The 22,036-nt window shown below is 36.6% G+C and overlaps 1 protein-coding gene across 2 annotated transcripts in view; it reads right to left on the reverse strand.

The window, feature by feature from the left end:
• The window catches only part of gfra4a (GDNF family receptor alpha 4a), a 135,775-nt gene that overhangs the window by 19,161 nt on the left and 94,578 nt on the right, over positions 1-22,036 (reverse strand). For both annotated transcript variants that reach the window (XM_068717832.1, XM_068717833.1), the window contains exon 7: positions 14,765-14,934. In XM_068717832.1, the coding sequence (XP_068573933.1) occupies positions 14,765-14,934 (170 nt within the window). The remainder of the gene's footprint in view (positions 1-14,764; positions 14,935-22,036) is intronic.

The following is a 22,036-nucleotide window of genomic DNA, read 5'->3' on the forward strand; positions in this document are numbered from 1 at the left end:
TTTTCACTTTTTTCGACATGCTATACTATGACTGTTTTCAACAGGCTGTACTATGACTGTTTTCGACATAATATACTATGACTGTTTTTTGACTTTTTTCGACATGCTATACTATGACCGTTTTTCACTTTTTTCGACAGGCTATACTATGACTGTTTTCAACAGGCTGTACTATGACTGTTTTCGACATAATATACTATGACTGTTTTTTTACTTTTTTCGACATGCTATACTATGACCGTTTTTCACCTTTTTTGACAGGCTATACTATGACCGTTTTTCACTTTTTTCAACATAATATACTATGACCGTTTTTCACTGTTTTCGACATAATATACTATGACCGTTTTTCACTTTTTTCGATATGCTATACTATGACTGTTTTCAACAGGCTATACTACGACTGTTTTCGACATAATATACTATGACTGTTTTCGACATGCTATACTATGACCGTTTTTCACTTTTTTCGACATGCTATACTATGACTGTTTTCAACAGGCTGTACTATGACTGTTTTCGACATAATATACTATGACTGTTTTTTGACTTTTTTCGACATGCTATACTATGACCGTTTTTCACTTTTTTGACAGGCTATACTATGACCATTTTTCACTTTTTTCGACATAATATACTATGACCGTTTTTCACTGTTTTCGACATAATATACTATGACCGTTTTTCACTTTTTTCGACAGGCTATACTATGACTGTTTTCAACATAATATACTATGACTGTTTTTTTACTTTTTTCAACATGCTATATACTATGACCGTTTTTCACTTTTTCGACATAATATACTATGACCGTTTTTCACTTTTTTCGACAGGCTATACTATGACTGTTTTCGACATAATATACTATGACCGTTTTTCACTTTTTTCGACATAATATACTATGAACGTTTTTCACTTTTTTCAACATAATATACTATGACCGTTTTTCACTGTTTTCGACATAATATACTATGACCGTTTTTCACTTTTTTCGATATGCTATACTATGACTGTTTTCAACAGGCTGTACTATGACTGTTTTCAACAGGCTATACTATGACTGTTTTCGACATAATATACTATGACCGTTTTTCACTTTTTTCGACAGGCTATACTATGACTGTTTTCAACAGGCTGTACTATGACTGTTTTCGACATAATATACTATGACTGTTTTTTGACTTTTTTCGACATGCTATACTATGACCGTTTATCACTTTTTTCAAGAGGATATACTATGGCCGTTTTTCACTTTTTTCGACAGGCTATACTATGACTGTTTTCGACATAATATACTATGACTGTTTTTTGACTTTTTTCGACAGGCTATACTATGACTGACCCTGACATCGATGGAAGCTCTTCTTCCTCCACAGGCTGTGGAGGTTCAACATGGACTCCGGGATACTCTGCAACTTCTCCAGGTGCACCATTATACTGACTGGCTGCTTCACAAGCCTGGTATGGCAATTGAGCAGTAGTGTGGTGAAAACTGCAAAGCACATGAGCAGGGCGGTGCCGCCATCGATGGAGGACCTCTCTACACCCAGCGTTGTAGGAAGGAGGCCAACAGGATTGTCAAATAGCCCAGTTTGCACCTATGTCTGTCTTTAGATTCAGTATTTTGCAATTACTGTTTTACACAAATGCATTATATTTGTACTATATGTTGTATTTGATACCTCTCTGTGTATAAGATTCCCTCTATTTCACTTGTGTGATTTAGTTTTTATGAATATTTAATAAGCATTGTTGAAGGGAGCCTGTTGAAAAATTTTAATGCAAATGACTGCATTTCTGTAATTGTAATGCATATTACAATAAAGTCACGAAAAACTCAATTAACTGTATGACTTTGGGAAGTTTTTATTCACGTAGTATACTATGAATGTTTATTCATATATTTTTGACATACTATACTATGACTTTTTAATTCATATTTTCGACATACTACTATTGACTTTTTCTGACTTTTTTCGACATGCTATACTATGACTTTTTTTACTTTTTTCGACATGCTATACTATGACTGTTTTCGACAGGCTATACTATGACTGTTTTCGACATAATATACTATGACTGTTTTCGACATGCTATACTATGACCGTTTTTCACTTTTTTCGACATGCTAAACTATGACTGTTTTCAACAGGCTATACTATGACTGTTTTCAACATAATATACTATGACTGTTTTTTGACTTTTTTCGACATGCTATACTATGACCGTTTTTCACTTTTTTCGACATGCTATACTATGACTGTTTTCGACAGGCTGTACTATGACTGTTTTCGACATAATATACTATGACCGTTTTTCACTTTTTTCAAGAGGATATACTATGACTGTTTTCGACAGGCTATACTATGACCGTTTTCACTTTTTTCGACATGCTACACTATGACCGTTTTTCACTTTTTTCGACATGCTATACTATGACTGTTTTCGACAGGCTATACTATGACTGTTTTCAACAGGCTATACTATGACTGTTTTCAACATAATATACTATGACTGTTTTTTGACTTTTTTCGACAGCCTATACTATGACTGTTTTCAACAGGCTGTACTATGACTGTTTTCGACATAATATACTATGACTGTTTTTTGACTTTTTTCGACATGCTATACTATGACCGTTTTTCACTTTTTTCGACAGGCTATACTATGACTGTTTTCAACAGGCTGTACTATGACTGTTTTCGACATAATATACTATGACTGTTTTTTTACTTTTTTCGACATGCTATACTATGACCGTTTTTCACCTTTTTTGACAGGCTATACTATGACCGTTTTTCACTTTTTTCAACATAATATACTATGACCGTTTTTCACTGTTTTCGACATAATATACTATGACCGTTTTTCACTTTTTTCGATATGCTATACTATGACTGTTTTCAACAGGCTATACTATGACTGTTTTCAACATAATATACTATGACTGTTTTTTGACTTTTTTCGACATGCTATACTATGACTGTTTTCAACATAATATACTATGACTGTTTTTTGACTTTTTTCGACATGCTATACTATGACCGTTTATCACTTTTTTCGACAGGCTATACTATGACTGTTTTCGACATAATATACTATGACTGTTTTTCACTTTTTTCGACAGGCTATACTATGATTGTTTTCAACAGGCTATACTATGACTGTTTTCGACATAATATACTATGACCGTTTTTCACTTTTTTCGACAGGCTATACTATGACTGTTTTCAACATAATATACTATGACTGTTTTTTTACTTTTTTCGACATGCTATACTATGACCGTTTTTCACTTTTTTGACATGCTATACTATGACCGTTTTTCACTTTTTTCGACAGGCTATACAATGACTGTTTTCGACATAATATACTATGACCGTTTTTCACTTTTTTCGACATAATATACTATGAACGTTTTTCACTTTTTTCAAGAGGATATACTATGGCCGTTTTTCACTTTTTTCGACATGCTATACTATGACCGTTTTTCACTTTATACTATGACCGTTTTTCACTTTTTTCGACAGGCTATACTATGACTGTTTTCGACAGGCTATACTACGACTGTTTTCGACATAATATACTATGACTGTTTTCGACATGCTATACTATGACCGTTTTTCACTTTTTTCGACATGCTATACTATGACTGTTTTCAACAGGCTGTACTATGACTGTTTTCGACATAATATACTATGACTGTTTTTTGACTTTTTTCGACATGCTATACTATGACCGTTTTTCACCTTTTTTGACATAATATACTATGACCGTTTTTCACTTTTTTCAAGAGGATATACTATGGCCGTTTTTCACTTTTTTCGACAGGCTATACTATGACTGTTTTCAACATAATATACTATGACTGTTTTTTGACTTTTTTCGACATGCTATACTATGACCGTTTATCACTTTTTTCGACGGGCTATACTATGACTGTTTTCGACAGGCTATACTACGACTGTTTTCGACATGCTATACTATGACCGTTTTTCACTTTTTTCGACAAGCTATACTATGACTGTTTTCAACAGGCTATACTATGACTGTTTTCGACATAATATACTATGACCGTTTTTCACTTTTTTCGACAGGCTATACTATGACTGTTTTCAACATAATATACTATGACTGTTTTTTTACTTTTTTCGACATGCTATATACTATGACCGTTTTTCACTTTTTCGACATAATATACTATGACCGTTTTTCACTTTTTTCGACAGGCTATACTATGACTGTTTTCGACATAATATACTATGACCGTTTTTCACTTTTTTCGACATAATATACTATGAACGTTTTTCACTTTTTTCAACATAATATACTATGACCGTTTTTCACTGTTTTCGACATAATATACTATGACCGTTTTTCACTTTTTTCGATATGCTATACTATGACTGTTTTCAACAGGCTATACTATGACTGTTTTCAACAGGCTATACTATGACTGTTTTCAACATAATATACTATGACTGTTTTTTGACTTTTTTCGACATGCTATACTATGACTGTTTTCAACAGGCTGTACTATGACTGTTTTCGACATAATATACTATGACTGTTTTTTGACTTTTTTCGACATGCTATACTATGACCGTTTTTCACCTTTTTTGACAGGCTATACTATGACCGTTTTTCACTTTTTTCGACATAATATACTATGACCGTTTTTCACTGTTTTCGACATAATATACTATGACCGTTTTTCACTTTTTTCGACAGGCTATACTATGACTGTTTTCAACAGGCTGTACTATGACTGTTTTCGACATAATATACTATGACTGTTTTTTGACTTTTTTCGACATGCTATACTATGACCGTTTATCACTTTTTTCAAGAGGATATACTATGGCCGTTTTTCACTTTTTTCGACAGGCTATACTATGACTGTTTTCGACTTGCTATACTATGACTGTTTTCGACATAATATACTATGACTGTTTTTTGACTTTTTTCGACAGGCAATACTATGACTGTTTTCGACAGGCTATACTATGACTGACCCTGACATCGATGGAAGCTCTTCTTCCTCCACAGGCTGTGGAGGTTCAACATGGACTCCGGGATACTCTGCAACTTCTCCAGGTGCACCATTATACTGACTGGCTGCTTCACAAGCCTGGTATGGCAATTGAGCAGTAGTGTGGTGAAAACTGCAAAGCACATGAGCAGGGCGGTGCCGCCATCGATGGAGGACCTCTCTACACCCAGCGTTGTAGGAAGGAGGCCAACAGGATTGTCAAATAGCCCAGTTTGCACCTATGTCTGTCTTTAGATTCAGTATTTTGCAATTACTGTTTTACACAAATGCATTATATTTGTACTATATGTTGTATTTGATACCTCTCTGTGTATAAGATTCCCTCTATTTCACTTGTGTGATTTAGTTTTTATGAATATTTAATAAGCATTGTTGAAGGGAGCCTGTTGAAAAATTTTAATGCAAATGACTGCATTTCTGTAATTGTAATGCATATTACAATAAAGTCACGAAAAACTCAATTAACTGTATGACTTTGGGAAGTTTTTATTCACGTAGTATACTATGAATGTTTATTCATATATTTTTGACATACTATACTATGACTTTTTAATTCATATTTTCGACATACTACTATTGACTTTTTCTGACTTTTTTCGACATGCTATACTATGACTTTTTTTACTTTTTTCGACATGCTATACTATGACTGTTTTCGACAGGCTATACTATGACTGTTTTCGACATAATATACTATGACTGTTTTCGACATGCTATACTATGACCGTTTTTCACTTTTTTCGACATGCTATACTATGACCGTTTTTCACTTTTTTCGACATGCTAAACTATGACTGTTTTCAACAGGCTATACTATGACTGTTTTCAACATAATATACTATGACTGTTTTTTGACTTTTTTCGACATGCTATACTATGACCGTTTTTCACTTTTTTCGACAGCCTATACTATGACTGTTTTCAACAGGCTGTACTATGACTGTTTTCGACATAATATACTATGACCGTTTTTCACTTTTTTCAAGAGGATATACTATGACTGTTTTCGACAGGCTATACTATGACCGTTTTCACTTTTTTCGACATGCTACACTATGACCGTTTTTCACTTTTTTCGACATGCTATACTATGACTGTTTTCGACAGGCTATACTATGACTGTTTTCAACAGGCTATACTATGACTGTTTTCAACATAATATACTATGACCGTTTTTTCACTTTTTTCGACAGGCTATACTATGACTGTTTTCGACATAATATACTATGACCGTTTTTCACTTTTTTCGACAGGCTATACTATGACTATTTTCGACAGGCTATACTATGACTGTTTTCGACATAATATACTATGACTTTTTTTTACTTTTTTCGACATGCTATACTATGACCGTTTATCACTTTTTTCGACATGCTATACTATGACCGTTTTTCACTTTTTTTGACAGGCTATACAATGACTGTTTTCGACATGCTATACTATGACTGTTTTCGACATGCTATACTATGACCGTTTTTCACTTTTTTCAAGAGGATATACTATGACTGTTTTCGACAGGCTATACTATGACCGTTTTCACTTTTTTCGACATGCTACACTATGACCGTTTTTCACTTTTTTCAACAGGCTATACTATGACTGTTTTCGACATAATATACTATGACTGTTTTTTTACTTTTTTCGACATGCTATACTATGACCGTTTTTCACCTTTTTTGACATGCTATACTATGACCGCTTTTCACTTTTTTCAAGAGGCTATACTATGACTGTTTTTGACATGCTGTACTATGACCGTTTTTTGACTTTTTTCGACATGCTATACTATGACCGTTTTTTGACTTTTTTCGACATGCTATACTATGACTGTTTTCAACAGGCTGTACTATGACTGTTTTCGACATAATATACTATGACTGTTTTTTGACTTTTTTCGACATAATATACTATGACCGTTTTTCACTGTTTTCGACATAATATACTATGACCGTTTTTTGACTTTTTTCGACATGCTATACTATGACCGTTTTTCACTTTTTTCGACATGCTATACTATGACTGTTTTCAACAGGCTATACTATGACTGTTTTCAACATAATATACTATGACCGTTTTTTCACTTTTTTCGACAGGCTATACTATGACTGTTTTCGACATAATATACTATGACCGTTTTTCACTTTTTTCGACAGGCTATACTATGACTATTTTCGACAGGCTATACTATGACTGTTTTCGACAGGCTATACTATGACTGTTTTCGACATAATATATTATGACCGTTTTTCACTTTTTTCGACAGGCTATACTATAACTATTTTCGACATGCTATACTATGACTGTTTTCGACAGGCTATACTATCACTGTTTTCGACATAATATACTATGACCGTTTTTCACTTTTTTCGACAGGCTATACTATGACTATTTTCGACATGCTATACTATGACTGTTTTCGACAGGCTATACTATGACTGTTTTCGACATAATATACTATGACCGTTTTTCACTTTTTTCGACAGGCTATACTATGACTATTTTCGACATGCTATACTATGACTGTTTTCGACAGGCTATACTATGACTGTTTTCGACATAATATACTATGACCGTTTTTCACTTTTTTCGACAGGCTATACTATGACTATTTTCGACATGCTATACTATGACTGTTTTCGACAGGCTATACTATGACTGTTTTCGACATAATATACTATGACCGTTTTTCACTTTTTTCGACAGGCTATACTATGACTATTTTCGACATGCTATACTATGACTGTTTTCGACAGGCTATACTATGACTGTTTTCGACATAATATATTATGACCGTTTTTCACTTTTTTCGACAGGCTATACTATGACTATTTTCGACAGGCTATACTATGACTGTTTTCGACAGGCTATACTATGACTGTTTTCGACATAATATACTATGACCGTTTTTCACTTTTTTCGACAGGCTATACTATGACTATTTTCGACATGCTATACTATGACTGTTTTCGACAGGCTATACTATGACTGTTTTCGACATAATATATTATGACCGTTTTTCACTTTTTTCGACATGCTAAACTATGACTGTTTTCAACAGGCTATACTATGACTGTTTTCAACATAATATACTATGACTGTTTTTTGACTTTTTTCGACATGCTATACTATGACCGTTTTTCACTTTTTTCGACAGCCTATACTATGACTGTTTTCAACAGGCTGTACTATGACTGTTTTCGACATAATATACTATGACTGTTTTTTGACTTTTTTCGACATGCTATACTATGACCGTTTTTCACCTTTTTTGACATGCTATACTATGACCGCTTTTCACTTTTTTCAAGAGGCTATACTATGACTGTTTTTGACATGCTGTACTATGACCGTTTTTTGACTTTTTTCGACAGGCTATACTATGACTGTTTTCGACATAATATACTATGACCGTTTTTTCACTTTTTTCGACAGGCTATACTATGACTGTTTTCGACATAATATACTATGACCGTTTTTCACTTTTTTCGACAGGCTATACTATGACTATTTTCGACAGGCTGTACTATGACTGTTTTCGACATAATATACTATGACTTTTTTTTACTTTTTTCGACATGCTATACTATGACCGTTTATCACTTTTTTCGACATGCTATACTATGACCGTTTTTCACTTTTTTTGACAGGCTATACAATGACTGTTTTCGACATGCTATACTATGACTGTTTTCGACATGCTATACTATGACTGTTTTCGACATGCTATACTATGACCGTTTTTCACTTTTTTCAAGAGGATATACTATGACTGTTTTCGACAGGCTATACTATGACCGTTTTCACTTTTTTCGACATGCTACACTATGACCGTTTTTCACTTTTTTCGACATGCTATACTATGACTGTTTTCAACAGGCTATACTATGACTGTTTTCAACATAATATTCTATGACTGTTTTTTGACTTTTTTCGACATAATATACTATGACCGTTTTTCACTTTTTTCGACAGGCTATACTATGACTGTTTTCGACATAATATACTATGACCGTTTTTCACTTTTTTCGACAGGCTATACTATGACTGTTTTCGACAGGCTATACTATGACCGTTTTCACTTTTTTCGACATGCTACACTATGACCGTTTTTCACTTTTTTCGACATAATATACTATGACCGTTTTTCACTTTTTTCGACATAACATACTATGACTGTTTTAAACAGGCTATACTATGACTGTTTTCAACATAATATACTTTGACTGTTTTTTTACTTTTTTTGACATGCTATACTATGACCGTTTTTCACTTTTTTCAACATGCTATACTATGACCGTTTTTTGACTTTTTTCGACATGCTATACTATGACCATTTTTCACTTTTTTCGACATGCTATACTATGACCGTTTTCGACAGGCTATACTATGACTGTTTTCGACATAATATACTATGACTTTTTTTTACTTTTTTCGACATGCTATACTATGACCGTTTTTCACTTTTTTCGACATGCTATACTATGACCGTTTTCAACAGGCTGTACTATGACTGTTTTCGACATAATATACTATGACTGTTTTTTGACTTTTTTCGACATGCTATACTATGACCGTTTTTCACTTTTTTTGACGGGCTATACTATGACTGTTTTCGACATAATATACTATGACTTTTTTCGACATGCTATACTATGACCGTTTATCACTTTTTTCGACATGCTATACTATGACTGTTTTTCACTTTTTTTGACAGGCTATACAATGACTGTTTTCGACATGCTATACTATGACTGTTTTCGACAAGCTATACTATGACTGTTTTCGACATAATATACTATGACTGTTTTTTGACTTTTTTCGACATGCTATACTATGACCGTTTTTCACTTTTTTCGACAGGCTATACTATGACTGTTTTCAACAGGCTGTACTATGACTGTTTTCGACATAATATACTATGACTGTTTTTTGACTTTTTTCGACATGCTATACTATGACCGTTTTTCACCTTTTTTGACAGGCTATACTATGACCGTTTTTCACTTTTTTCGACATAATATACTATGACCGTTTTTCACTGTTTTCGACATAATATACTATGACCGTTTTTCACTTTTTTCGATATGCTATACTATGACTGTTTTCAACAGGCTATGCTATGACTGTTTTCAACATAATATACTATGACCGTTTTTCACTTTTTTCGACATAATATACTATGACCGTTTTTCACTTTTTTCAAGAGGATATACTATGGCCGTTTTTCACTTTTTTCGACAGGCTATACTATGACTGTTTTCAACATAATATACTATGACTGTTTTTTGACTTTTTTCGACATGCTATACTATGACTGTTTTCAACATAATATACTATGACTGTTTTTTTACTTTTTTCGACATGCTATACTATGACCGTTTTTCACTTTTTCGACAGGCTATACTATGACTGTTTTCGACAGGCTATACTATGACTGTTTTCGACATAATATACTATGACCGTTTTTCACTTTTTTTGACAGGCTATACAATGACTGTTTTCGACATGCTATACTATGACTGTTTTCGACATAATATACTATGACCGTTTTTCACTTTTTCGACAGGCTATACTATGACTGTTTTCGACAGGCTATACTACGACTGTTTTCGACATAATATACTATGACTGTTTTCGACATGCTATACTATGACCGTTTTTCACTTTTTTTGACAGGCTATACAATGACTGTTTTCGACATGCTATACTATGACTGTTTTCGACATAATATACTATGACCGTTTTTCACTTTTTTCGACATAATATACTATGACCGTTTTTCACTTCTTTCAAGAGGATATACTATGGCCGTTTTTCACTTTTTTCGACAGGCTATACTATGACTGTTTTCGACAGGCTATATTATGACTGTTTTCGACATAATATACTATGACTGTTTTTTGATTTTTTTCGACATGCTATACTATGACTGTTTTCAACATAATATACTTTGACTGTTTTTTTACTTTTTTCGACATGCTATACTATGACCGTTTTTCACTTTTTTCGACATGCTATACTATGACCGTTTTTCACTTTTTTCGACATAATATACTATGGCCGTTTTTCACTTTTTTCGAGAGGCTATACTATGACTGTTTTCGACATAATATACTATGACCGTTTTTCACTTTTTTCGATATGCTATACTATGACTGTTTTCAACAGGCTATACTACGACTGTTTTCGACATAATATACTATGACTGTTTTCGACATGCTATACTATGACCGTTTTTCACTTTTTTTGACAGGCTATACAATGACTGTTTTCGACATGCTATACTATGACTGTTTTCGACATAATATACTATGACCGTTTTTCACTTTTTTCGACATAATATACTATGACCGTTTTTCACTTCTTTCAAGAGGATATACTATGGCCGTTTTTCACTTTTTTCGACAGGCTATACTATGACTGTTTTCGACAGGCTATATTATGACTGTTTTCGACATAATATACTATGACTGTTTTTTGACTTTTTTCGACATGCTATACTATGACTGTTTTCAACATAATATACTTTGACTGTTTTTTTACTTTTTTCGACATGCTATACTATGACCGTTTTTCACTTTTTTCGACATGCTATACTATGACCGTTTTTCACTTTTTTCGACAGGCTATACTATGACTGTTTTCGACATAATATACTATGACCGTTTTTCACTTTTTTCGACATAATATACTATGGCCGTTTTTCACTTTTTTCGAGAGGCTATACTATGACTGTTTTCGACATAATATACTATGACCGTTTTTCACTTTTTTCGACAGGCTATACTATGACTGTTTTCGACAGGCTATACTACGACTGTTTTCGACATAATATACTATGACTGTTTTCGACATGCTATACTATGACCGTTTTTCACTTTTTTCGACATGCTATACTATGACTGTTTTCGACAGGCTATACTATGACTGTTTTCGACATAATATATTATGACCGTTTTTCACTTTTTCCGACATGCTGTACTATGACTGTTTTCGACAGGCTATACCATGACTTTTTTATGAATACTTTTGACATGCTATACTATGACATTTTTTAATACTATGACTTTTTTCTACATGCTATACTATGACTTTTTTATGAATTGTTTTGACATACTATACTATGAAATTTTACAACATACTATACAATGACCTGTTTCGATATACTATACAATAAGATTTTTATGAATTGTTTTGACATATTATACTATAACTTTTTTTGTCATACTATGAATTTTTTTCGACATACAATACTGGGATTTTTTTCTACATACTATACTATGTCTTTATTCGACACGTTATACTATGTCTTTATTCAACATACTATACTGTGACTTTTTTGGCATACTATAAACGCTCTTTTGGAGTACTACACTTTTGATATAATACACTATGACTTTTATTCAACATGCAATACTAGGGCTTTCTTACTTATGTTCAACATACCATGATTTTTATTTTTCAACTTATGATACTGCAATTACTTTTTAGACATACTATATTATGACTTCTCTTACTCTTTATGACATACCATACTTCACTTTTTATGATCTACTATACTACTTTTTTAATGACTTTTTTTTAATACATTTTTTATAACAGGATATTTACTTTGGTCATTACAGCTGACCGTGAAATTGTGTTTTTTATGGCATATAATGTCACATTCATGGGCCACATAAAGGTGTTTGTGTGTGTTATAGGGTACAAGATCATCTTAGTCAAGAATTTATTTAAAAATAATCAAAAGGGCAAATGAAAACTTTGTTGGAATGATTATTTAATTATAATGTTACTACAAAATATTGACTGATGAATTAAATAATTTGAGTGAAAATAAGTTCAACCTGAAAGTCTATTGCTTACACTGTTAGCTTGTATTTCCTTTTCATTTACTTGCTACTGTGGACAAGCCAGACCTGATTAAAATGCGTTTTATTTTTGTTGATTTTTCACAGACAGTTATTTAAATGTGACAGGATGTTGGCTGAAGCATTGTATGTTTGGTGATACAACTCGAGGCAGCTGTCCAGAGCTAATTTGCTAGTTTAATTAACTCTGGCTGGTGTCCACTCAGAGACACTTTATTTGATCCGGAGTTGACACTCGACTATCAGGTGAAAAAATATCCATGTTTAACGTGCCACTTCCCTGTTCATCTCTGTCCCTTAATATCAAGTCCAAAGCAATCAGAGGATGACACAGACCGTTGAAACAATCATGCATGGGACGAGGAGTTCAGAGCACCCCGAGGCAAGAATATGTAATTCGGGCTTTTGGCTGTTTGCTTCAGTTTTCCCTCTGGAAATAAGTAAGTGGCCTAGTTGTACATGTTATTTGTGAAGTTTATTTATATCTGTTGGCGGATTCTCAATTATGTTATCTACAGCATTTTTTTTTTGGGAGGGTTCCCATCAGGAGCCAAATGCATGGAGCAAATTTCCTACGCCTGGAGTAAATGATATTTATATATTTCTCCTCATTATTAACATCTGAAACACTGTGTATGCTTAATGCAAAACAGGCTGTCCACATTAAAATGTATGTTCAACAGAGTTTAATCGTTGTTTACTGTACTACTTTATTGTGTGCACTACATTAATACATGTTTGTATTGTTGATGCAGCAGTTGTGAATGTGAGACCATTTACGTGTTCATTCTGTATTTTTCCATCCAGTAAATCCACTGCGTTGAAACTACCAACAGCATAAGCTCATAAAACACTCATCTGTTTACATTCAATTTCGCTGCTTTTTTAAAATTGTCTTAATTCGTTTATTTCAACAGTGTTGTTTGTTTTATGCTCTACTTTGTTTGCTGAATCTTTTTACCTCTGCAGAGATCTAATGACTCCGCTGGGATCAATAAGGTTGCATCCAATCTCAAAGCTTTCTTCTTTCAAAATCTTCTCCATGATGAACACACGATAGGTCAGTCTATGGTGAGCAGTGAAGCCTTTCAAATGTATCGACTTGATAAGCCGATACTAGCTCGTCACACCATGTACTGTAAGTCAGAAGGAGCATTGCAAACGTGTGTTGACCTTATTTACCTTATCTGGACTCAACGAGAGAATTTTACTGTTGAAAAATACTATCTCTTGTTTCTTGTTATTATTGTTGTTGTTTCTGTACAAAAGGATAATCTTCTAATAAGGTATTGTTTGTTTCATTCTTTAATATCGATTTGTCCCTCAAAAATCTATGTCTAAGTCTAATGAGGAGAAAATTGACATTTAGGAAAGTCGTGGATCATTATTGTTTTGTCCTCAATGACAAGTGTAGAGTAACATAATTGTAATATACACGCATGTCATTTTAGCAGCAAAGACGACATTTTTTTCCCTCTAAAAAAGTATTAATTTAAACTGAGCGTTTTGGCAGACACTCTAAATTGAAATGATATAATGCTAAAAATCTTGGACACTCAAATAAGCCGGCCGAAGTGTATTTTGTGCACATGGCAGCAAACAGACACTGCCTCAGTTCATTTGATTTCGGTTGTTTTGTGAGTGACTTTGCCCCGGACGCTGTCTGAATTATGCAGACAATGTAAATCCCACCCGTCTGCCGGTCCCTGCAGAATAAAACAAACGCCCCAAGCGATCTGAAGCAAGTGCGACCCAAATTCCGAGCGAGGCCGTCTCCGCTAGAGCCTCTCTGTTTGGAAAAGGTCGTACATCACAATTTCAGTCTTCCATCTCGTCTCACCTGAGTAGGTATCTGTGCTCTCAGAATGTTCTGCTCTGTTTCCATGGAGACGCCCGGGGCGGTGGTTGCCAAGTGCGGGCTCTGGTTGTCGGTCGCTGGACTGGGCATCCCGGGCTGGCTGGCGCCCGTTTTCTCCTCCGACCCGTTCCCGAAGGCCAGGATGGCATTTTCTAGAACACGAGAGCAGCAGAGACGCCGTGTTAAAAGGGACATTACTTGAGGCTTAATAGATGGACGATGTTCTGAGGCCGCAATCAGCCGAACTACGTGGTACTAAAACAAGCAGGATCTGACATATTTGACCAAAAATGAAAATATGTACTCCTTTCTGCTCACAGGAAGCGATGCATCATAGTTAAAGAAAAATACAAACTGTCCTGAAACACTAGTGAACATTCACATCTTTTGTAAATTATACATCTTGTTGCCTTTCTGGGCCACTAGTTTAAGAAACTGCCAACAAATGCGTAACATATGTTACTCATATGTCTGGGGGGGGGGGGTTTTTAATATGTTATTCATAAGGCGAGAAACAAATACTGCAGTCTGCAGTCTTGAGCGCTACAGTCAACTAGTGGCAATACACAAGAGAGGAAGGAGTGTGAGCAGGAACTCACTTTCCTGTGTATGAATGTAAATATTGAATGAGAGAGTCTGTTAATAGATGAGTGCGTCAGTCAGTGGCAGATTTTTAATTACACAAATATGAGAGGCAAAAGCTGCACAGTATATACATTCAATTAATGATCATATTATATCATCATATTATTAAAAAAATGAACAATATTGAATAATGAATAGCATGGATTCTTTCTTCAGGCTATAAATCACACACACACACACACACACACACACACACACACACACACACACACACACACACACACACACACACACACACACACACACACACACAGAGACAGAGACAGAGACAGAGACCATGTATGAGGACACATAATCGCCCTCTATCCGTTGCAGCAGTCTGTAAATCCTTGAACTGTAGTTTTCCCGTCAATCAGGCGTTCTCTGTTTACATAACTCCATCGGAGAGCAACACGTTGCCACACCGGTGACTTCAGGGAAGCAAGAGGGTCGTTTCTCCGTCATCTCTGACTCCGACGGTGGCCTTGGTGTCTCCAAAAAGTGAAGCAGCAGGCTGTCTGCAGCTCGGACCAGCATGAAACTCCTGGTTGAATCACCGGTGCAAAAGATGAAAATATCTGATTCTTTGATTTAAAAACAAAAAAAACCCCGTAGAAAATTGTGTTCATAAAAACTTTGGAATAGAAGTTAAAAGGGAGAATCCTGCACCTCTTCAGTGGATGATCAATACGTGTTGATGGTAAATGTAGTCGATTGAAGCAATCATTTCCTGAGTGTGCGATATATTGACCCATAAGCTTCAAAATCTGTTTCCATATGACAGTGAAGACTACAGGTTGCTATTCCTGATTGAATTTCTTTCTCAAAAACCGAACTTCCCTGTTCTCTTTGCTTGTGTTGCAAACTTGCGAGGATGTTATGGACAAGGATACATTTCACAGTGTTTTGGTCGACTCGGATATTCAGCCGTATTTAGGCACTGAGGCACTGCTCGCAGAATAAATCAGCTTTCTCGGTCGATATGTATCGAGCACACAGGAATTTATTGGACATCAAAGGTAAAGAGTTTTCCAATAACCAAGCTTGACATTCTGTCACGTTTCCTGCTAAAGATGGGCAGGAGCTAAAGTTTACAGTGTCGAGACAACTGTATGAAAATGTGCGTCTTATAATCAATGCAACTTAAAATTCTGGGTAAATTCTGGATGAATTGAGCAACTGTGGCACCTTGTTTTTTTGTGCAAATGCAGCGATAAGCGAACGTTCTGATTTGCACCTTTGTTTGGTTTTGACTGCACGGTGACGGAGGCAGAGGCTCACGGGAATTATAAAAGGAATAACGTTCGAGAACAAGTCATATTTAGATCTAGCTTAACCTCTCATACAGGGGAGCCTGTGGTGACGAATGCATCGTTTGTGTGGTTTAAGGAATTACAAAGCGTTTTGTTAAACGCTGTAATCAGACCCTGCTAGGAGCTTAATTTGATCAACACTCACGAGTGTTTGAGCCGACATCATCGAGAGGAAATTGAGGAAATGTTATTTAGCCAAAGATTATAATCATGTTTTCTTCTCATCTGGCCTTTCTTTCAAACAGCTGCACACGTTGAGGAAGTTTGAGCCTGCAGTCGTAAAACAAGTACTGAGATCTTATACTTCAGGAAAAGTAGCAGAAATACTCTGTTGACAAGTAAAAGTACAGCGGTCAACTAAGTCTCATTCTATAACAATAATAATAATACATATGTTGTTTATTATATGTTGTGTTATCAATCTGCAGAGTAACTAATGTCATCAGACAAATAAATGGATTAAAAAGTAGGAATATTATAAAGTATAAAGTAGCAGAAAATGAAAAATACTCAAGTACACATACTTAAATACAGTACTTGTGTAAATGTACTTTCCAACACTATTGATTAGTATTCTTTGTTTGCTCTCAGTGAGTCCCTCATCCAACAACTCACTCAGTCAATCAACTCCATGGGCCACAGAGTCACAGAGGACCTCATGCTGGATATAGTCCTGGACCTGAAGGTCCTTCATTCTGTGGGACTTATAATCTAGTTATGAAAGTTATACACGCAATGTTTGATTCTGAGGAAAGGTCAACATGTTTTGAATTATGCCATCAGATTTTCACATTTCCCAGTGCTTTCATTCATTCATTTAAAAGCCAAGGACACACACTCTCTCTCACTCACACACACTCACACACACACACACACACACACACACACACACACACACACACACACACACACACACCGACCCTCTCAACCTGGCAGGACTATCTCTTTAAATATATGAGCACCACAGACCGGGCACACACAAAAACCACCAAACATGCTGAGAGTCCTCTGCTGCAATAATAGAGGTGAAAAGCGGGAAATGAATGATATCATTATGAAATGCTAATAATTCATCGAAATATATGTTAGACACGAGTGTGTGCAGTAGTCTACCCCAAAATGGTGGCAACGACCCTGGTGCGCCATAGTCCAGCAGTACCCCTCCACCGTCTCCCCCGGGGACACGTTGGTGAGCCATCTCCAAGTCCAGGAAACATGTGAACCGGATGGTTCCCATGACCATCCAGAAGCCCTGGTCCACGACCAGGATCGGAGGTCAGTTAACAGGTTAGAGCCTCCTTTCCAGCACCTTAGAATTAACTTTTCCGGGGAGGCTGAGCGATAATTGGAGCACATTCCATCAGATCGGGACCTTCTGCACGCACTGGGGCGGTCAGGATGAGTCAGTACCTCCAATTATGAGGCCATGGTTCTCTGCCGGAAAACGGTCAATTGCGCCCTCTGGGTCGGGGGTGAGTTACTGCCCCTAGCGAGGGAGTTTAATTATCTCGAGGTCTTGTTCACAAGCGAGGGTAAAATGAAGCGCGAGATTGATGGGTGGTGTGGCTTCAGCAGTGATGTGGGCTTTGTTCTGGACCGTTGTGGTGAAGAGGAGTTGAGCCAGAAGGCAAAGCTCTCGAATTTACCAGTCCTTCTACGTTCAGACCCTCGCCTATGGTCACAAGCTTCGGGTAGCGAGGGAAAGATCGAGATCTCGAAATCTTCACATCAAAATGGTCCAGCTGACGTGGTTCAGGCATCTTATCTGGACGCCTCGGGGGGTTCCCCAGGAAGAGATGGATAACATTGCTGGTGAGCAGGACGTCTGGAATACCCCCCGTTGAGCTTCATGACCCGGCCCCAGATAAGAGGAAAGAGAATGGATGGATGGATGCAATTATCCGAACCACACAAACTTTAGGCTCATTGATGCGACTCACAGATGTACTGCAGATATAAAAGACGATGGAAGAAATTAAATGGAGGAAATATTTGGCCACCCATAAGATCTCCTGGGACCCGTCTGTGGGTCGCGACCCAGTCTTTGGGAACTTTACTAGAGGTACAAGTTGTGACATGTACAATAAACTTGAAGATAGTTTTGTTAAATCACGACCCGTCTTTCGGCCGACAGTTCAAAACACTTCCTAGAGCGGATTTAATTTGAACGTCGACCGTACCGTCGTGTTATGGTTTAAAACTTTTGCAGCGTCTTTGACAGATGGCGACAGGAAGTAGGTGGAAAGGCTCAAAGGTGATGCGAACGCTACAGTGCAGCAGGTGGACTCCACCATCCATCTTTCATCACTCATGTTTGTGCTGTATATGATTAAAAAAAAAATATGTGTCATCGATAAAAAGAAAAAGACAGAAGTTTCCAAGCTGCTTGGAGTTCTGTACTTGTATAGAATTTATTCAAAAGTACTTTTGAATCGACTTTGTTAGAGGAAAACATGTTGTGCTTTTTACTCCATTTCACATCTAAGACAGCTATAGTTACATTTCAGATGTAAGTATTAAATATGACACATTGTTATTGATTAAACTATCGAACTGAATAGTACTTAAAGTTAGTTCAACTGCAAACAGCTACAATGTCAAAATGCTTTAATACATTAGTGATAATAATCCAAAAATGAATATTTCATAATGATTCAACAATGAAAAGGGCCATTCTGCTGACTAATGACGTTTACCTAAAGCTGCAATATTCACTTTTATTGAGTAAACAATTCATTAGATGACTATGTTTAATATGCTGCATCATTCAGTAGCTCTGGAGCACTCTAACTTATTTACACATGCAATAATAACCAGGCTGTGAACAATGGCACATTATCACCTTTTTACGTTTGTATGGCAAACCAGTCAGCATGCAGTCGCCTCTTTACACGCCCAGCAGACACAACCATAGAGTTCACATGGAGTCACGCGTCTTCTTTTTAGCTCCGCTTAGCTGCTGAATGCTTAGCTGCATTCACCAGCTAATTGCTAACCCTGCCGGTTGTTGCCGATCTGGTAGTGTGCGGTATAATAACGCAAAATACGGCCCTGACAGCAGTGAGGGTGAGCCATATGAGAGAAGCTAAGCGGCTCTGTAGAACTGAGGGAAACTAGACAGTTATGAGATAATTCTCTGTTGGTTCATCATAACTCTTATACATTCCTGATTTGATCCATTATTGTTACCGTGTGGGGAATCGTGATGGCAAAACGCGGTCCTGGAAAAAACAGTTTTGAGTACTTTACCAGGTGTCATCATGCAATAGTGTCACAACTGTACAAGATGCAGTCATGAAACTTTACTGTTGTGTGAACAAGTCAAAGGTGGGTGTGGTAGAAGCAAGAGCACCAGAGGTAGAGAGACTCATACATGCCAACATGACTCACAGAAAAAAGAAAACGGTGTTTAATCTCTTATTGCCAAATCTTCACAATGTTAGCGTTCCTATTTTCACAAATTACTGTCTGTTACCCACTGTTGTTGCAACAGTAGAATATTTGGAATTGATTACTGGAGGAATTTGAATCTTTAGGGAATCGCGTTTTTCCTCTCCACAGCTGTAAACGGAGCAGATGTTCAATGTTTGGATGTAATTCTATTAAATAAACAGATGCTGTCGATGTTTCGGGTTTGAATCCTCACCTGACTGAAACAGATAATTACGCCTTTTGCTGTCGGCACTGAAAACAACAAAGATGATTCAGAGACAGAGACACAAGCAAACAAGCCTCGATTCTCCTGCAAACATACATACACACACATATATATATATATATATATATACATATATATATATATATATATACATACATATATATATATATATACATACATATATACATATATATATTTATAATTTATATAATCGAAACCCCAAAATTCCCCAAAAAGAAAAGTGTCATTGGACTTTGACTTAGTTTCCTAGAGGAGGATTCAAATTGCCTTTCAGTTTGTCATCTTCCAGATGTCTGTACTGGTGTGATGTAATGATCATGGTGAATATTTAAATGGCACACTTACAGTAAGTAGGCTATGACTGGAAGGAATATTATAGTGTGCACATTTTGTGCTATGTATAATTTACACTTTATATGGTCTTATACACCCCAAAGGACACCCGTCACATCAGGTGCTTGGCTTCAGCACAACCAGAATGAATTATGATCGTGTGATGAATTAATATTCTATAGGCACTCGTTTTCATTTCAGTTAATGGGTTACTCTGCAGCAATTACGTTTGCATGAAAGTCACTCCAATTAAAATATGCTCAAATGAAGACATGAATGAGAGATTCATCAATTAATAGCCACAGCGTCTACTGTAAGATGGATGTGGGTGCTTAGAAATGAAAATCACACCATTATTCCATCTGTTCCCAGCAAAGAAAACCCTCCGATTTCAGAAGCGACTCACTGGTGATTAGAGATGGCGTTTCAAAGCCTTCAGCGGATTATCGGGGTGTGACACACAAACATTGATTTCTCACAGGATCATAACAAATTGATCCATCCATCCATCCATCCATCGCCCCTTGCAAACTAAATTCCGCAGCAATCAATGCAGAGCCTTGACTGGACTCCCTCCACTGGTGCGACACCGAGCATCAACTGATAGTCAGAAGGCGGAGGTGGCGGACAGGTGGCGGAACAAGCACGCTTGTTGCGCAGCTCTGCAGCTAATTAGGGAATCTGCAACTTAAACAACAGCAAAAGTCAATAGTAGCGAGGGGAGCAGATTGAACCCGGCTGACGGTGTGTTTCTACACCAGCGCCTTGCAGGAAAGGCCGCTGGACCGGCGTGCTAATGGCGCTGTGGGCCATTAGCGCTGGCGGGACAGGTGGGGGGAAAGTGTGCGGTTGCGATCCCCCCCCCTCCGGCAGGCTGACGGATGAGGAGAAGCGAGGGGTGCGACTCCAGCTGCCCCGCTGCCGTGCATCGCCACCCGCCGTCACGCAGAGATGAAGTGCCAATAGATATCTTCAACGGTAAACTGTTGTGACAGTTCCTTTGTAAATGTTTGGACGCGGCTGTTTAAGCACCACCGTCTCGCATCTCTTTGACTTTTAAGTTCCTCCCTGAGGGCTTCTTTCTTTCACTGACTTCATAGGTTCCACAGCCCACACATCCTGTCCACGCCCCTTCCCTGTCCCCGACCTTCCTGACATACTGCTGGTTACCCTCACTGTTATAACGCCAATTTAACTTCCAGAACATTTTTTTTTTTTTTTTTTGAATAATTGCAGAAATAAATGAGCTTCACCTCCATCTGTCCTCTCTTCTTCTTTTTTTTTTTTTTTCCCTGACACACTCAG

Source organism: Cebidichthys violaceus, unplaced genomic scaffold (assembly GCF_023349555.1).
Source record: "Cebidichthys violaceus isolate CVI_PGR_0920_01 unplaced genomic scaffold, fCebVio1.0.p SCAF_22, whole genome shotgun sequence".
In the NCBI taxonomy this organism is placed as follows: Eukaryota; Metazoa; Chordata; class Actinopteri; order Perciformes; family Stichaeidae; genus Cebidichthys; species Cebidichthys violaceus.